At 41.2% G+C, this 17,500-nt stretch overlaps 1 protein-coding gene across 1 annotated transcript in view; it reads right to left on the reverse strand.

Moving 5' to 3' along the window:
• Positions 1-17,500, reverse strand: part of LOC139369947 (glutamate receptor interacting protein 2b) — a 278,884-nt gene that overhangs the window by 92,799 nt on the left and 168,585 nt on the right. Inside the window, exons 3-4 of the mRNA XM_071109230.1 lie at positions 5,235-5,370; positions 1-68 (exon numbers count right to left, since the gene is read on the reverse strand). The exon at positions 1-68 is cut by the window's left edge and continues 78 nt beyond it. Of these exons, the coding sequence (XP_070965331.1) occupies positions 1-68; positions 5,235-5,370 (204 nt within the window). The remainder of the gene's footprint in view (positions 69-5,234; positions 5,371-17,500) is intronic.

Raw genomic sequence — 17,500 nt, forward strand, 5'->3', positions numbered from 1 at the left:
GTCTCAGCTTAGTCAGGTTGATACCATTCACTGACTTGATGTAGTCGCCCACGTTCAACTGATCACTCCTAGGACAGGAACATATAGACATATAGTACATAAAACATCAATTATCTAATATGATTGTCATAATTTTAGATCAGCTTGGTCAGGTTGATGCCATTGACTGACTTGATGCAGTCACCAACGTTTAGCGGATCACTCATTAGACAGGACCAGAGATACAACATTACCTAGCTGATCACTCACTAGACAGGACCATACTGTAGATAGAACATTATCTAGCTGATAATAATATATATCCCACCTTTCATTAAACCTACAGGCTTCAGGATCCACGACAGATGAATAGCATGACGTTGGTTAAAATCTACTCTCAAAAAAACAGAATTAGAAATCAATACTTTCCTAATCGATAACAATCAAACTATATAGTTTGGCAACTAGTTTGGGAGAAAACTAATTTCAGGACAAAAAATCTATTCCATCTATTCTACAACAATAACATTAGCTAGCTGATCACTCATTAGACTAGACCATACTGTAGATACAACATTATCTAGCTGATCACTCATTAGACAGGACCAGAGATACAACATTACCTAGCTGATCACTCACTAGACTGGACCATACTGTAGATACAACATTATCTAGCTGATCACACATTAGACAGGACCATACTGTAGATACAACATTATCTAGCTGATCACACATTAGACAGGGCCATACTGTAGATACAACATTATCTAGCTGATCACTCATTAGACTGGACCATACTGTAGATACAACATTATCTAGCTGATCACACATTAGACAGGACCATACTGTAGATACAACATTATCTAGCTGATCACACATTAGACTGTACCATACTGTAGATACAACATTATCTAGCTGATCACACATTAGACAGGACCATACTGTAGATACAACATTATCTAGCTGATCACTCATTAGACAGGACCAGAGATACAACATTATCTAGCTGATCACTCATTAGACAGGACCAGAGATACAACATGATCTATTTGATCACTCACTAGACTGGACCATACTGTAGATACAACATTATCTAGCTGATCACTCATTAGACAGGACCATACTGTAGATACAACATTATCTAGCTGATCACTCATTAGACAGGACCATATTGTAGATACATCATGATCTAGCTGATCACTCCTTAAACATGACCAGATATACAACATTATCTAGCTGATCACTCATTAGACAGGACCATATTGTAGATACATCATTATCTAGCTGATCACTCCTTAGACAGGTCCAGAGATACAACATTATCTAGATGGTCACTCATTAGACAGGACCAGAGATACAACATTAACTAGCTGATCACTCATTAGACAGGACCAGAGATACAACATTATCTAGCTGATCACTCATTAGACAGGACCAGAGATACAACATTATCTAGCTGATCACTCATTAGACAGGACCATACTGTAGATACAACATTATCTAGCTGATCACTCATTAGACAGGACCAGAGATACAACATTATCTAGCTGATCACTCATTAGACAGGACCAGAGATACAACATTATCTAGCTGATCACTCATTAGACAGGACCATACTGTAGATACAACATTATCTAGCTGATCACTCATTAGACAGGACCAGAGATACAACATTATCTAACTGATCACTCATTAGACAGGACCAGAGATACAACATTATCTAGCTGATCACACATTAGACAGGACCATACTGTAGATACAACATTATCTAGCTGATCACACATTAGACAGGACCAGAGATACAACATTATCTAGCTGATCACTCATTAGACAGGACCAGAGATACAACATTATCTAGCTGATCACTCATTAGACAGGACCATACTGTAGATACAACATTATCTAGCTGATCACTCATTAGACAGGACCAGAGATACAACATTATCTAGCTGATCACTCATTAGACAGGACCAGAGATACAACATTATCTAGCTGATCACTCATTAGACAGGACCATACTGTAGATAGAACATTATCTAGCTGATAATAATATATATCCCACCTTTCATTAAACCTACAGGCTTCAGGATCCACGACAGATGAATAGCATGACGTTGGTTAAAATCTACTCTCAAAAAAACAGAATTAGAAATCAATACTTTCCTAATCGATAACAATCAAACTATATAGTTTGGCAACTAGTTTGGGAGAAAACTAATTTCAGGACAAAAAAATCTATTCCATCTATTCTACAACAATAACATTCTGGTTCTGAGTTCCAAACAGACAAACAGATAGGACCAGACAGAGTTAATCGATAAGTTCTTTGTTGGTTGTGATTGCCAGGTAGATAACTTGTGGTTTGAAGTATTCAAGGCGGACTCCACAGGAAAATAGTTTTTGTTGCAGCGTTTCTTATAGTAGGATTGTGAGGTGGAGCGGTACATGTAGGTAGAGAGTTTGAGAAAGGAGAGAGTTTGTCAACAAGTAAAGAGAACGTCAATCAAATATCCCATGTTACAAAGCCTAACCCTCTACCACAGTACGACTGTGATTAACAATAAGTTACATTTTGTTGCAAATAATGATCTACCTACTGTATATAGCTTAACAATATGATGTTGCTAGTTACTTAACGTTCTAAATGAAAACAGAAAGCAAGCTCCTGTCTTCTCATACATCCAGTAGATTAAAGGATGTCTCATACACCCACTAGATTAAAGGATGTCTCATACACCCACTAGATTAAAGGATGTCTCATACACCCACTAGATTAAAGGTCTTCTCATACATCCAGTAGATTAAAGGATGTCTCATACACCCACTAGATTAAAGGATGTCTCATACACCCACTAGATTAAAGGATGTCTCATACACCCACTAGATTAAAGGATGTCTCATACACCCACTAGATTAAAGTATGTCTCATACACCCACTAGATTAAAGGTCTTCTCATATACCCACTAGATTAAAGGTCTTCTCATATACCCACTAGATTAAAGGTCTTCTCATATACCCACTAGATTAAAGGTCTTCTCATATACCCACTAGATTAAAGGTCTTCTCATATACCCAGTAGATTAAAGGTCTTCTCATATACCCACTAGATTAAAGGTCTTCTCATATACCCACTAGATTAAAGGTCTTCTCATACACCCACTAGATTAAAGGTCTTCTCATACACCCAGTAGATTAAAGGTCTTCTCATATACCCAGTAGATTAAAGGTCTTCTCATATACCCACTAGATTAAAGGTCTTCTCATATACCCACTAGATTAAAGGTCTTCTCATATACCCACTAGATTAAAGGTCTTCTCATATACCCACTAGATTAAAGGTCTTCTCATACACCCACTAGATTAAAGGTCTTCTCATACACCCACTAGATTAAAGGTCTTCTCATATACCCAGTAGATTAAAGGTCTTCTCATACACCCAGTAGATTAAAGGTCTTCTCATATACCCACTAGATTAAAGGTCTTCTCATATACCCACTAGATTAAAGGTCTTCTCATATACCCACTAGATTAAAGGTCTTCTCATACACCCACTAGATTAAAGGTCTTCTCATACACCCACTAGATTAAAGGTCTTCTCATATACCCACTAGATTAAAGGTCTTCTCATATACCCACTAGATTAAAGGTCTTCTCATATACCCACTAGATTAAAGGTCTTCTCATATACCCACTAGATTAAAGGTCTTCTCATATACCCAGTAGATTAAAGGTCTTCTCATATACCCACTAGATTAAAGGTCTTCTCATATACCCACTAGATTAAAGGTCTTCTCATATACCCACTAGATTAAAGGTCTTCTCATATACCCACTAGATTAAAGGTCTTCTCATACACCCAGTAGATTAAAGGTCTTCTCATATACCCACTAGATTAAAGGTCTTCTCATATACCCACTAGATTAAAGGTCTTCTCATATACCCACTAGATTAAAGGTCTTCTCATATACCCACTAGATTAAATTACTTCTCATACACCCACTAGATTAAACGACTTCTTATACACCCACTAGATTAAAGGACTTCTCATACACCCACTAGATTAAACGACTTCTCATACACCCACTAGATTAAAGGATGTCTCATACACCCACTAGATTAAAGGATGTCTCATACACCCACTAGATTAAACGACTTCTCATACACCCACTAGATTAAAGGACTTCTCATACACCCACTAGATTAAAGGACTTCTCATACACCCACTTAATTAAATTACTTCTCATACCCACTAGATTAAAGGACTTCTCATACCCACTAGATTAAAGGACTTCTCATACACCCACTTAATTAAATTACTTCTCATACACCCACTAGATTAAAGGACTTCTCATACACCCACTTAATTAAATTACTTCTCATACCCACTAGATTAAAGGTCTTCTCATACACCCACTAGATTAAAGGACTTCTCATACACCCACTTAATTAAATTACTTCTCATACACCCACTAGATTAAAGGACTTCTCATACCCACTAGATTAAATGACTTCTCATACACCCACCAGAGAAGACAGTGATGACAGATACACATGCTGACAGATCAACAATGCCAACAGGCTATTATGTTGCAATCTAGGATTCTCAACCTTTAGTGTCTTCCCACAGTCACCGTGAAGCACAAGACGCCTGAACAGCGACACTACTCACACAATGAATACTGTTTTATTCTTTGGTACATTGCTCATTTAGCTGATATTGTATCTTCATTAAATATGCCAGTCATGAGATTAATTCAGATTTTAACATGTCCCACTTTCTTTATTCAGAGTCAATCAGCTTTGGATAAAATCCACTTTCTACATAAATTGTCAAGCTAAGGCTCAAACACAGACAGTTGGCCTGCAGTGCATCTAATCTGTAAGTTTTATCTGGGGAGGGGGGAAAGCCTGAGGGGGAGACTTCTTCGAAAAAACAGACAGGTCCGTCAGTAGATTTACACATAAAAAAAATTTTTTTAAAGACTACGCGCCTATTTTTAGCATCGTCTTCCTAGTCGTTAAACAATCCTGTGGAAATCTGCCTCTAGTGAAATGAAACGTCAGGTGGTTGTTTCTACATCAGGGCCTGATTAGCTGATACAGCATGGCTGCATCTGTGTCTGTGACTGGGAGACTGAGGGGATGGAGGTTCAGGGGTAAGTCAAGGAAGATGTCCTGTACACGCGTGCACATTCAGTAAAAAAAAAGTGAGCGAATACTGTAAAAAAAACACAAAAAAACATGTAGATCTCACCTGGCAGCCAGTCCTCCTGGTCGTAGGTTGGAGACGCGGGGCTTTCCGTCCTTGTCTGTTCCTCCGGAGATGGTGAGGCCCAAGGTGCTGCCTTCCTTCTTAATCAGCTCCACTATCGTCACGCCCCGCAGATCTTCTACCCCAAACACAAACACAAGAACAAACAAACACAGAGTCAAAGGACAGTATACATTATATAGTAACCAAGCCTTCACAGCCAGAAGAACACACAGAAACACAGAGTCAATGGACAGTATACATTATATAGTAACCAAGCCTTCACAGCCAGAAGAACACACAGAAACACAGAGTCAATGGACAGTATACATTATATAGTAACCAAGCCTTCACAGCCAGAAGAACACACAGAAACACAGAGTCAATGGACAGTATACATTATATAGTAACCAAGCCTTCACAGCCAGAAGAACACACAGAAACACAGAGTCAATGGACAGTATACATTATATAGTAACCAAGCCTTCACAGCCAGAAGAACACACAGAAACACAGTCAATGGACGGTATACATTATATAGTAACCAAGCCTTCACAGCCGAAAGAACACACAGAGACACAGTCAATGGACGGTATACATTATAAAGTAACCAAGCCTTCACAGCCAAAAGAACACACAGAAACACAGAGTCAATGGACAGTATACATTATATAGTAACCAAGCTTTCACAGCCAGAAGAACACACAGAAACACAGTCAATGGACAGTATACATTATATACTAACCAAGCCTTCACAGCCAGAAGACAGTATGCATTATATAGTAACCAAGCCTTCACAGCCAGAAGACAGTATACATTATATAGTAACCAAGCCTTCACAGCCAGAAGACAGTATACATTATATAGTAACCAAGCCTTCACAGCCAAAAGACAGTATACATTATATAGTAACCAAGCCGTCACAGCCAGAAGACAGTATACATTATATTGTAACCAAGCCTTCACAGCCAAAAGACAGTATACATTATATAGTAACCAAGCCTTCACAGCCAGAAGACAGTATTCATTATATAGTAACCAAGCCTTCACAGCCAGAAGACAGTATACATTATATAGTAACCAAGCCTTCACAGCCAGAAGACAGTATACATTATATAGTAACCAAGCCTTCACAGCCAGAAGACAGTATTCATTATATAGTAACCAAGCCTTCACAGCCAGATGACAGTATACATTATATAGTAACCAAGCCTTCACAGCCAAAAGACAGTATACATTATATAGTAACCAAGCCTTCACAGCCAGAAGACAGTATACATGATATAGTAACCAAGCCTTCACAGCCAGAAGACAGTATACATTATATAGTAACCAAGCTTTCACAGCCAGAAGAACACACAGAAACACAGTCAATGGACAGTATACATTATATACTAACCAAGCCTTCACAGCCAGAAGACAGTATACATTATATAGTAACCAAGCCTTCACAGCCAGAAGACAGTATACATTATATAGTAACCAAGCCTTCACAGCCAGAAGACAGTATACATTATATAGTAACCAAGCCTTCACAGCCAAAAGACAGTATACATTATATAGTAACCAAGCCGTCACAGCCAGAAGACAGTATACATTATATTGTAACCAAGCCTTCACAGCCAAAAGACAGTATACATTATATAGTAACCAAGCCTTCACAGCCAGAAGACAGTATTCATTATATAGTAACCAAGCCTTCACAGCCAGAAGACAGTATACATTATATAGTAACCAAGCCTTCACAGCCAGAAGACAGTATACATTATATAGTAACCAAGCCTTCACAGCCAGAAGACAGTATTCATTATATAGTAACCAAGCCTTCACAGCCAGATGACAGTATACATTATATAGTAACCAAGCCTTCACAGCCAAAAGACAGTATACATTATATAGTAACCAAGCCTTCACAGCCAGAAGACAGTATACATGATATAGTAACCAAGCCTTCACAGGCAAAATACATTATACATTATATAGTAACCAAGCCTTCACAGCCAAAAGACAGTATACATTATATAGTAACCAAACCTTCACAACCAAAAGACAGTATACATTATATAGTAACCAAGAATTCACAGCCAAAAGACAGTATACATTATATAGTAACCAAACCTTCACAGCCAAAAGACAGTATACATTATATAGTAACCAAGCCTTCACAGCCAGAAGACAGTATTCATTATATAGTAACCAAGCCTTCACAGCCAGAAGACAGTATACATTATATAGTAACCAAGCCTTCACAACCAAAAGACAGTATACATTATATAGTAACCAAGCCTTCACAGCCAGAAGACAGTATACATTACATAGTAACCAAGCCTTCACAGCCAAAAGACAGTATACATTATATAGTAACCAAGCCTTCACAGCCAGAAGACAGCATTCATTATATAGTAACCAAGCCTTCACAGCCAGAAGACAGTATACATTATATAGTAACCAAGCCTTCACAGCCAGAAGACAGTATACATTATATAGTAACCAAGCCTTCACAGCCAGAAGACAGTATTCATTATATAGTAACCAAGCCTTCACAGCCAGAAGACAGTATACATTATATAGTAACCAAGCCTTCACAGCCATAAGACAGTATACATTATATAGTAACCAAGCCTTCACAGCCAAAAGACAGTATACATTATATAGTAACCAAGCCTTCACAGCCAGAAGACAGTATACATTATATAGTAACCAAGCCTTCACAGGCAAAATACATTATACATTATATAGTAACCAAGCCTTCACAGCCAAAAGACAGTATACATTATATAGTAACCAAACCTTCACAGCCAAAAGACAGTATACATTATATAGTAACCAAGAATTCACAGCCAAAAGACAGTATACATTATATAGTAACCAAACCTTCACAACCAAAAGGCAGTATACATTATATAGTAACCAATAATTCACAGCCAAAAGACAGTATACATTATATAGTAACCAAACCTTCACAGCCAAAAGACAGTATACATTATATAGTAACCAAGCCTTCACAGCCAAAAGACAGTATACATTATATAGTAACCAAGCCTTCACAGCCAGAAGACAGTATACATTATACAGTAACCAAGCCTTCACAGCCAAAAGACAGTATACATTATATAGTAACCAAGCCTTCACAGCCAGAAGACAGTATTCATTATATAGTAACCAAGCCTTCACAGCCAGAAGACAGTATACATTATATAGTAACCAAGCCTTCACAGCCAGAAGACAGTATACATTATATAGTAACCAAACCTTCACAGCCAAAAGACAGTATACATTATATAGTAACCAAGCCTTCACAGCCAGAAGACAGTATTCATTATATAGTAACCAAGCCTTCACAGCCAAAAGACAGTATACATTATATAGTAACCAAGCCTTCACAGCCAGAAGACAGTATACATTATATAGTAACCAAGCCTTCACAGCCAGAAGACAGTATACATTATATAGTAACCAAGCCTTCACAGCCAAAAGACAGTATACATTATATAGTAACCAAACCTTCACAGCCAAAAGACAGTATACATTATATAGTAACCAAGCCTTCACAGGCAAAAGACAGTATACATTATATAGTAACCAAACCTTCACAGCCAAAAGACAGTATACATTATATAGTAACCAAGCCTTCACAGACAAAAGAACACACAGTGTACATTTCCTTTGGAATGTATTCGACCCCTTGACTTTTTCCACATTTTGTTACGTTACAGACTTTTACTAAAATGGATTAAATAAATCAAAATGTTCATCAATCTACACACAATACCCATAACGACAAAGTGGAACCAGGATTTTTAGAAATGTTTGAAAATGTATTACAAATTAAAAAACTAAATACCTTTACATAACTAAGTATTCATAAGTATTCAGACTCTTTGCTATGAGACTCAAAATTAAGCTCAGGTGCATCATGTTTCCATTGATTATCCGTGAGATGTTTCTACAACTTGATTGGAGTACACCTGTGGTAAATTCAATTGATTGGAAATGATTTGGAAAGGCACACACCTGTCTATATAAGGTCCCACAGTTGACAGTGCATGTCAGAGCAAAAACCAAGCCTTTGTAATGTGGGGTGGAGCAGGTGAACCCAAGTGGAGTCTCAGACGAGGAGACAGGGATAAGGTACTCAAGGTATTTATTGAAAAGCGGGGGGTAGATGGGGTGCAGGCCAGGGGAAGCTCGAGCAGGTAGCAGGGAACCAGGGACTGAGGCTGCGACCAGGGCAAGGGGAGCGGAATCCAAAGAAGCAGTAAAGTGGGTGTCCAGGGCTGGGAAGCAGGACTGACGAGACGAGGGACTGGAGACAGGGACCAGAGTCAGAGCGAACAGAACTGTAGTGGGGAGAAAAGCAGCGTCAGGCTAGTGAAAACAGGTACAGGATAACAGGATCTATGCAGGAACAAACGGCTTGAAACGCAGACTGACTGAGCATAGGTTACAATCTGGCATCGTGGAAGTGGCAGGGCTGAGTATTAGTAGAGGTCTTGATTATGGAGCAGGTTGCAGCTGGTGGGGATCTGCTCTGACTCAAGCACACCTGTCTCCACCCACACAATCAGATACACTCACACAGAGAGAGAGAGGGAGAGAGCACTGGGGGAGTCGCGGCAGGTTAGGCAGACACAGGATGTGCAGTAGAGGGCGTGGCAGGGGCAGATGTAACACAACCATGTGAAACCAAGCTATGAGGTCGAATTAATTGTCCGTAGAGCTCTGAGACAGGATTGTGTCGAGGCAGAGATCTGGGGAAGGGTACCAAAAATATTCTGCAGCATTGAAGGTCCCCAAGAACACAGTGGACTCCATCATTCTTAAATTTGAAGAAGTTTGGAACCACTAAAACTCTTCCTAGAGCTGGCCGCCAGGCCAAACTGAGCAATCGGGGGAGAAGGGCCTTGGTCAGGGAGATGACCACAAACCCAATGGTCACTCTGACAGAGCTCTAGAGTTCCTCTGTGGAGATGAGACCCTTCCAGAAGATTGAAATCTTTGGCCTGAATGCCAAGGATCACATCTGAGGGAAACCTGGCACCATGCCTACAGTGAAGCATCATGATATGGGGATGTTTTTCAGCGGCAGGGACTGGGAGACTAGTCATCATCGAGGCAAAGATGAACGGAGCAAAGTACCGAGAGATCTTTGATGAAAACCTGGTCCAGAGCGCTCAGGACCTCAGACTGGGGTGAAAGTTCACCTTCCAACAGAACAATGACCCTAAGCACACAGCCAAGACAACGCAGGAGTGGCTTTGGGACAAGTCTCTGAACATCTCTGAAGAGATCTGAAAATAGCTGTGCAGCGATGCTCCCCATCCAACCTGACAGAGTTAGAGAGAACCTGCAGAGAAGAATGGGAGAAACAGCCTGACTAAAGAGAGAGACCAGCTACAGGCCAGTTATAGCAGCCTGAATAAAGAGAGAGACCGGCTACAGGCCAGTTATAGCAGCCTGACTAAAGAGAGAGACCAGCTACAGGCCTGTTATAGCAGCCTGACTGTAGAGAGAGACCGGCTCCTGGCCAGTTATAGCAGCCTGACTGTAGAGAGAGACCAGCTACAGGCCAGTTATAGCAGCCTGACTGAAGAGAGAGACCAGCTACAGGCCTGTTATAGCAGCCTGACTGTAGAGAGAGACCGGCTCCAGGCCAGTTATAGCAGCCTGACTGTAGAGAGAGACCAGCTACAGGCCTGTTATAGCAGCCTGACTCTAGTGAGAGACCGGCTCCAGGCCAGTTATAGCAGCCTGACTAAAGAGAGAGACCAGCTACAGGCCTGTTATAGCAGCCTGACTGTAGAGAGAGACCGGCTCCAGGCCAGTTATAGCAGCCTGACTGTAGAGAGAGACCAGCTACAGGCCTGTTATAGCAGCCTGACTAAAGAGAGAGACCAGCTACAGGCCTGTTATAGCAGCCTGACTAAAGAGAGAGACCAGCTACAGGCCTGTTATAGCAGCCTGACTGTAGTGAGAGACCGGCTCCAGGCCAGTTATAGCAGCCTGACTTAAGAGAGAGACCAGCTACAGGCCTGTTATAGCAGCCTGACTAAAGAGAGAGACCAGCTACAGGCCTGTTATAGCAGCCTGACTGTAGAGAGAGACCAGCTACAGGCCTGTTATAGCAGCCTGACTAAAGAGAGAGACCATCTACAGGCCTGTTATAGCAGCCTGACTAAAGAGAGAGACCAGCTACAGGCCTGTTATAGCAGCCTGACTGTAGAGAGAGACCGGCTCCAGGCCAGTTATAGCAGCCTGACTAAAGAGAGAGACCAGCTACAGGCCTGTTATAGCAGCCTGACTCTAGTGAGAGACCGGCTCCAGGCCAGTTATAGCAGCCTGACTAAAGAGAGAGACCAGCTACAGGCCTGTTATAGCAGCCTGACTGTAGAGAGAGACCAGCTACAGGCCTGTTATAGCAGCCTGACTAAAGAGAGAGACCATCTACAGGCCTGTTATAGCAGCCTGACTGTAGTGAGAGACCAGCTCCAGGCCAGTTATAGCAGCCTTGTGTATTGACGTGCCAAGCTGGTTTTCCCCTGGGTACTATGTTTCAACCCGGAGTATGTTTAATTGTTAAACATTTCTGCTTCATTGTGACTTTGTCGCGCTTTGCACTTTTGCCTTTGGCTGCAGGTTTGTTGGACACTGTTGCGTCAGTCTGTTGTTTGCTTCGGACGAATAAAGTGTACGCCTGAACACAACTCTCTGCTCTCCTGCACCTGACTTCTACACCAGTAGATCACAACTCTCTGCTCTCCTGCACCTGACTTCTACACCAGTAGATCACAACTCTCTGCTCTCCTGCACCTGACTTCTACACCAGTAGATCACAACTCTCTGCTCTCCTGCACCTGACTTCTACACCAGTAGATCACAACTCTCTGCTCTACTGCACCTGACTTCTACACCAGTAGATCACAACTCTCTGCTCTACTGCACCTGACTCCTACACCAGTAGATCACAACTCTCTGCTCTCCTGCACCTGACTTCTGCACCAGTAAGTAGCGCACAGCTGTGACACACGGCCACCGCGCGTCCTGTGTGTAATTGTCATTTGAGCAGGTATTCCAACAGTTTCCAATGGAATATTGTTTTATATATGTACACTGAGCAAAAATATAAACACAACGTGTAAAGTGTTGGTCCCATATTTCGTGAGCAGAAATAAAATAAATTTTCCATATGCACAAAATATTATTCTCTTACATTTTGTGCACAAATGTGTTGACATCCCTGTTAGTGAGCATTTCTCCTTTGCCAAGATAATCCATCCACCTGACAGGTGTGGCATATCAAGAAGCTGATTAAACAGAAAGATCATTACACAGGTGCACCTTGTGCTGGGGACAATAAAAGGACACTCTAAAATATGTAGTTTTATCACACAACACAATACCACAGATGTCTCAAGTTTTTATGGAGCATGGCAATTGGCAAGCTGACTGCAGGAATGTCCACCAGAGCTGTTGCCTGTGAAATTAATGTTCATTTTTCTACCATAAGCCACCTCCAACATCGTTTTGGAGAATTTGGCAGTACGCCCAACCTGTCTCACAACCACGCCTGCTCAGGGATGTAAGCATTCAGTCTGTTTGACCTGACGCATTGTCAATAAAGAGGTGAATTGGGAGCATAAACAGTGTGCGCGCCTTCCTTCACAAACATCCCAAATAATTCCACATGATGAGTCATTCCCAGAAGCTCAGACCCTCAGTGACACATCATCGTACAAAGACTGGATCGGTTAGCATCACAAACTAGGTTACAACGTTAAAGTTCAAGTAAAATACTGTTTCAATATGAGTGCAACCAAAGTGATGTGAAGGGAGCAAAGATTAATATATTGTAACCAATTGGATTTCAATCAATATAACAATTAACTTTATGTCGATTATCATCACACAATAAAGTTCATATATCATCCTAACCAATCGTCCCAATGTCCAAGTGTAAATAAGAAAGTCCCAAAATTCAATCCAAGATCAAAATGTGCCATCCTCCCTTTTACTTAAATGCAAACCAGTGCAACACATTTTGGATGAATCAATCTTCAGCTATTAAAGACCACGGTAAGAGTGTTTCCCATTGCATTTGTTATTTTGTGGGCTGGGGAAAGGTATGAGAAACTGGCTGTTTCTGTGTGCTTATTTTGCATGTTAGCATATTCAACGTTTTGGTCTTAAGTGTTTTTTTGGTCTAAAGTGTTTTTTTAAAGGACAAGAAGTCTATACAAACACAGATAGAGGACAACAATGAATGTTGGTGCAAAGACTGTATGACAATATCTTTGTGATTCAGTACATGTTCAGTTGTGGAAGAGACCTTCCAGAGTTGCTGCTGTTAGCAATTTATGTTATTCTTCAATAACACAAACTCCAAAGCAAATCGGGGGGAGAAAAATAGGTTTATTTGAGAAGGACAAATCAAGATGTTATGCTGGGAGGTAGATATTCAGATGTTCAGTCTCCCCTGTCCTCAGCTTTTCTCCCCACCGAACAAAGGAGCAGGAGGCCATTTATAACCCCCCACCCTAGCCTGGGGTTGACCAATCAGAAGTCCTTGCAGGACAACTTGGCCAATGGCCAAATAACAAGTATCCCACTCCAGACCAATGAAAACGTGGCCCACGTAGCACACGTCGCTCTGAGGTCAGGAGTGACATTCCACAGATTCTGAACAGATGTTGAACTGAAACCCAACTCCTACTTATAATTCGCTATTAACCGTTAGGTTTTTAGTCATCTCATCCTCTGCATTGTGCATTTATCTTCAACATATTATTATACTGCAACGCGTCTGAGGCTATGTGTTCCCCTACTGGCTGAGATCATAGTCCTGTGTGTCCACTGTACGTTTAGTATGTTCCCACTGAAGCATTGTAAAAAATCAATGGCGTAGTCATTGATTCACTTGTTCATTGTTCCCTTAGTCAACGGTCAGCATTACTGTGCAGAGAGACCAGCTACAACAACCTGATTAAAGAGAGAGAGAGACCAGCTACAGCAACCTGACTAAAGAGAGAGACCAGCTACAACAATCTGACTAAAGAGAGAGAGACCAGGTACAATAACCTGACTAAAGAGAGAGAGAGACCAGCTACAACAACCTGACTAAAGATAGAGAGACCAGCTACAACAACCTGACTAAAGAGAGAGACCAGCTACAACAATCTGACTAAAGAGAGAGAGAGACCAGCTACAACAATCTGACTAAAGAGAGAGAGAGACCAGCTACAACAACCTGACTAAAGATAGAGAGACCAGCTACAACAACCTGACTAAAGAGAGAGACCAGCTGCAACAACCTGACTAAAGAGAGAGAGAGACCAACTACAGCAACCTGACTAAAGAGAGAGAGACCAGCTACAATAACCTGACTAAAGAGAGAGACCAGCTACAACAACCTGACTAAAGAGAGAGAGATACCAGCTACAGCAACCTGACTAAAGAGAGAGACCAGCTACAACAACCTGACTAAAGAGAGAGACCAGCTACAACAATCTGACTAAAGAGAGAGAGAGACCAGCTACAACAATCTGACTAAAGAGAGAGAGAGACCAGCTACAACAACCTGACTAAAGATAGAGAGACCAGCTACAACAACCTGACTAAAGAGAGAGACCAGCTACAACAATCTGACTAAAGAGAGAGAGAGACCAGCTACAACAATCTGACTAAAGAGAGAGAGAGACCAGCTACAACAACCTGACTAAAGAGAGAGAGAGACCAGCTACAACAACCTGACTAAAGATAGAGAGACCAGCTACAACAACCTGACTAAAGAGAGAGAGACCAGCTACAATAACCTGACTAAAGAGAGAGAGACCAGCTACAACAACCTGACTAAAGAGAGAGACCAGCTACAATAACCTGACTAAAGAGAGAGAGACCAGCTACAACAACCTGACTAAAGAGAGAGAGACCAGGTACAATAACCTGACTAAAGAGAGAGAGAGACCAGCTACAGCAACCTGACTAAAGAGAGAGAGACCAGCTACAACAACCTGACTAATGAGAGAGAGAGAACAGCTACAATAACCTGACTAAAGAGAGAGAGAGACCAGCTACAACAACCTGACTAAAGAGAGAGACCAGCTACAACAACCTGACTTGAGAGAGAGACCAGTTACAACAACCTGACTAAAGAGAGAGATACCAGCTACAATAACCTGACTAAAGAGAGAGAGACCAGTTACAACAACCTGACTAAAGAGAGAGAGACCAGCTACAATAACCTGACTAAAGAGAGAGAGAGAGAGAGCAGCTACAACAACCTGACTAAAGAGAGAGAGACCAGCTACAACAACCTGACTAAAGAGAGAGAGACCAGCTACAACAACCTGACTAAAGAGAGAGAGACCAGCTACAACAACCTGACTAAAGAGAGAGAGACCAGCTACAACAACCTGACTAAAGAGAGAGACCAGCTGCAACAACCTGACTAAAGAGAGAGAGAGACCAACTACAGCAACCTGACTAAAGAGAGAGAGACCAGCTACAATAACCTGACTAAAGAGAGAGACCAGCTACAACAACCTGACTAAAGAGAGAGAGATACCAGCTACAGCAACCTGACTAAAGAGAGAGACCAGCTACAGCAACCTGACTAAAGAGAGAGACCAGCTACAGCAACCTGACTAAAGAGAGAGAGAGACCAGCTACAGCAACCTGACTAAAGAGAGAGAGAGACCAGCTACAGCAACCTGACTAAAGAGAGAGAGAGAGAGACCAGCTACAGCCACCTGACTAAAGAGAGAGAGAGAGAGACCATCTACAGCAACCTGACTAAAGAGAGAGAGAGACCAGCTAAAGAGGGGGAAAGGTTGAATGACAAGATAAAGGGTTTGTACTGTACTATTGGACAGTCTGTACCATTTGATATTACTTTTTGTTTGAGTCTTTGTTTCCTTACATTTTATATCCAATGTATCATTTTGACCTGTGTAATAAATCAGATCTTTCAAGTAAAAAAAAGTGTGTGTGTGAGAGAGAGAGCGAGAGAGAGAGAGAGAGAGAGAGAGAGACAGAGAGAGAGAGAGACAGAGAGAGAGAGAGACAGAGAGAGCGACAGAGAGAGAGAGAGCGAGAGACAGAGCGAGAGAGAGAGAGAGAGACAGAGAGAGAGAGAGAGAGAGAGACAGAGAGAGAGAAGAGAGAGAGAGAGAGAGAGAGAGAGAGAGAGAGAGACAGAGAGAGAGAGACAGAGAGAGAGAGAGAGAGAGACAGAGAGAGAGAGAGAGAGAGAGAGAGAGAGAGAGAGAGAGAGACAGAGAGAGAGAGAGAGAGAAAGACAGAGAGAGAGACAGAGAGAGAGACAGAGAGAGAGAGAGACAGAGAGAGAGAGAGAGAGACAGAGAGAGAGGACAGCAGCACAATTAGACCCAACCAAATCATGAGAAAAAAAAAGATAATTACTTGACACATTGGAAAGAATTAACAAAAAAACAGAGCAAACTAGAATGCTATTTGGCCCTACACAGAGAGTACACAGCGGCAGAATACCTGACCACTGTGACTGACCCAAAATTAAGGAAAGCTTTGACTATGTACAGACTCAGTGAGCATAGCCTTGCTATTGAGAAAGGCCGCCGTAGGCAGACATGGCTCTCAAGAGAAGACAGGCTATGTGCACACTGCCCACAAAATGAGGTGGAAACTGAGCTGCACTTCCTAACCTCCTGCCCAATGTATGACCATATTAGAGAGACATATTTCCCTCAGATTACACAGATCCACAAAGAATTAGAAAACAAATCCAATTTTGAAAAACTCCCATATCTACTGGGTGAAATTCCACAGTGTGCACTAACAGCAGCAAGATTTGTGACCTGTTGCCACGAGAAAAGGGCAACCAGTGAAGAACACACACCATTGTAAATACAACCCATATTTATGCTTATTTATTTTCCCTTGTGTTCTTTAACCATTTGTACATTGTTATAACACTGTATATAGAGAGATAGAGAGAGACACACTGTATATATATATAATATTACATTTGTAATGTCTTTATTGTTTTGAAACTTCTGTATGTGTAATGTTTACTGTTAATTTTTATTGTTTATTTCACTTTATATATTCACTTTATATATTATCTACCTCACTTGCTTTGGCAATGTTAACACATGTTTCCCATGCCAATAAAGCCCTTGAATTGAATTGAATTGACAGAGAGAGAGACAGAGAGAGAGAGACAGAGAGAGAGACAGAGAGAGAGAGAGAGAGACAGAGAGACAGAGAGAGAGACAGAGAGACAGAGAGAGAGA

The sequence above is a fragment of the Oncorhynchus clarkii genome, chromosome 17 (genome assembly GCF_045791955.1).
Source record: "Oncorhynchus clarkii lewisi isolate Uvic-CL-2024 chromosome 17, UVic_Ocla_1.0, whole genome shotgun sequence".
Classification (NCBI taxonomy): Eukaryota; Metazoa; Chordata; class Actinopteri; order Salmoniformes; family Salmonidae; genus Oncorhynchus; species Oncorhynchus clarkii.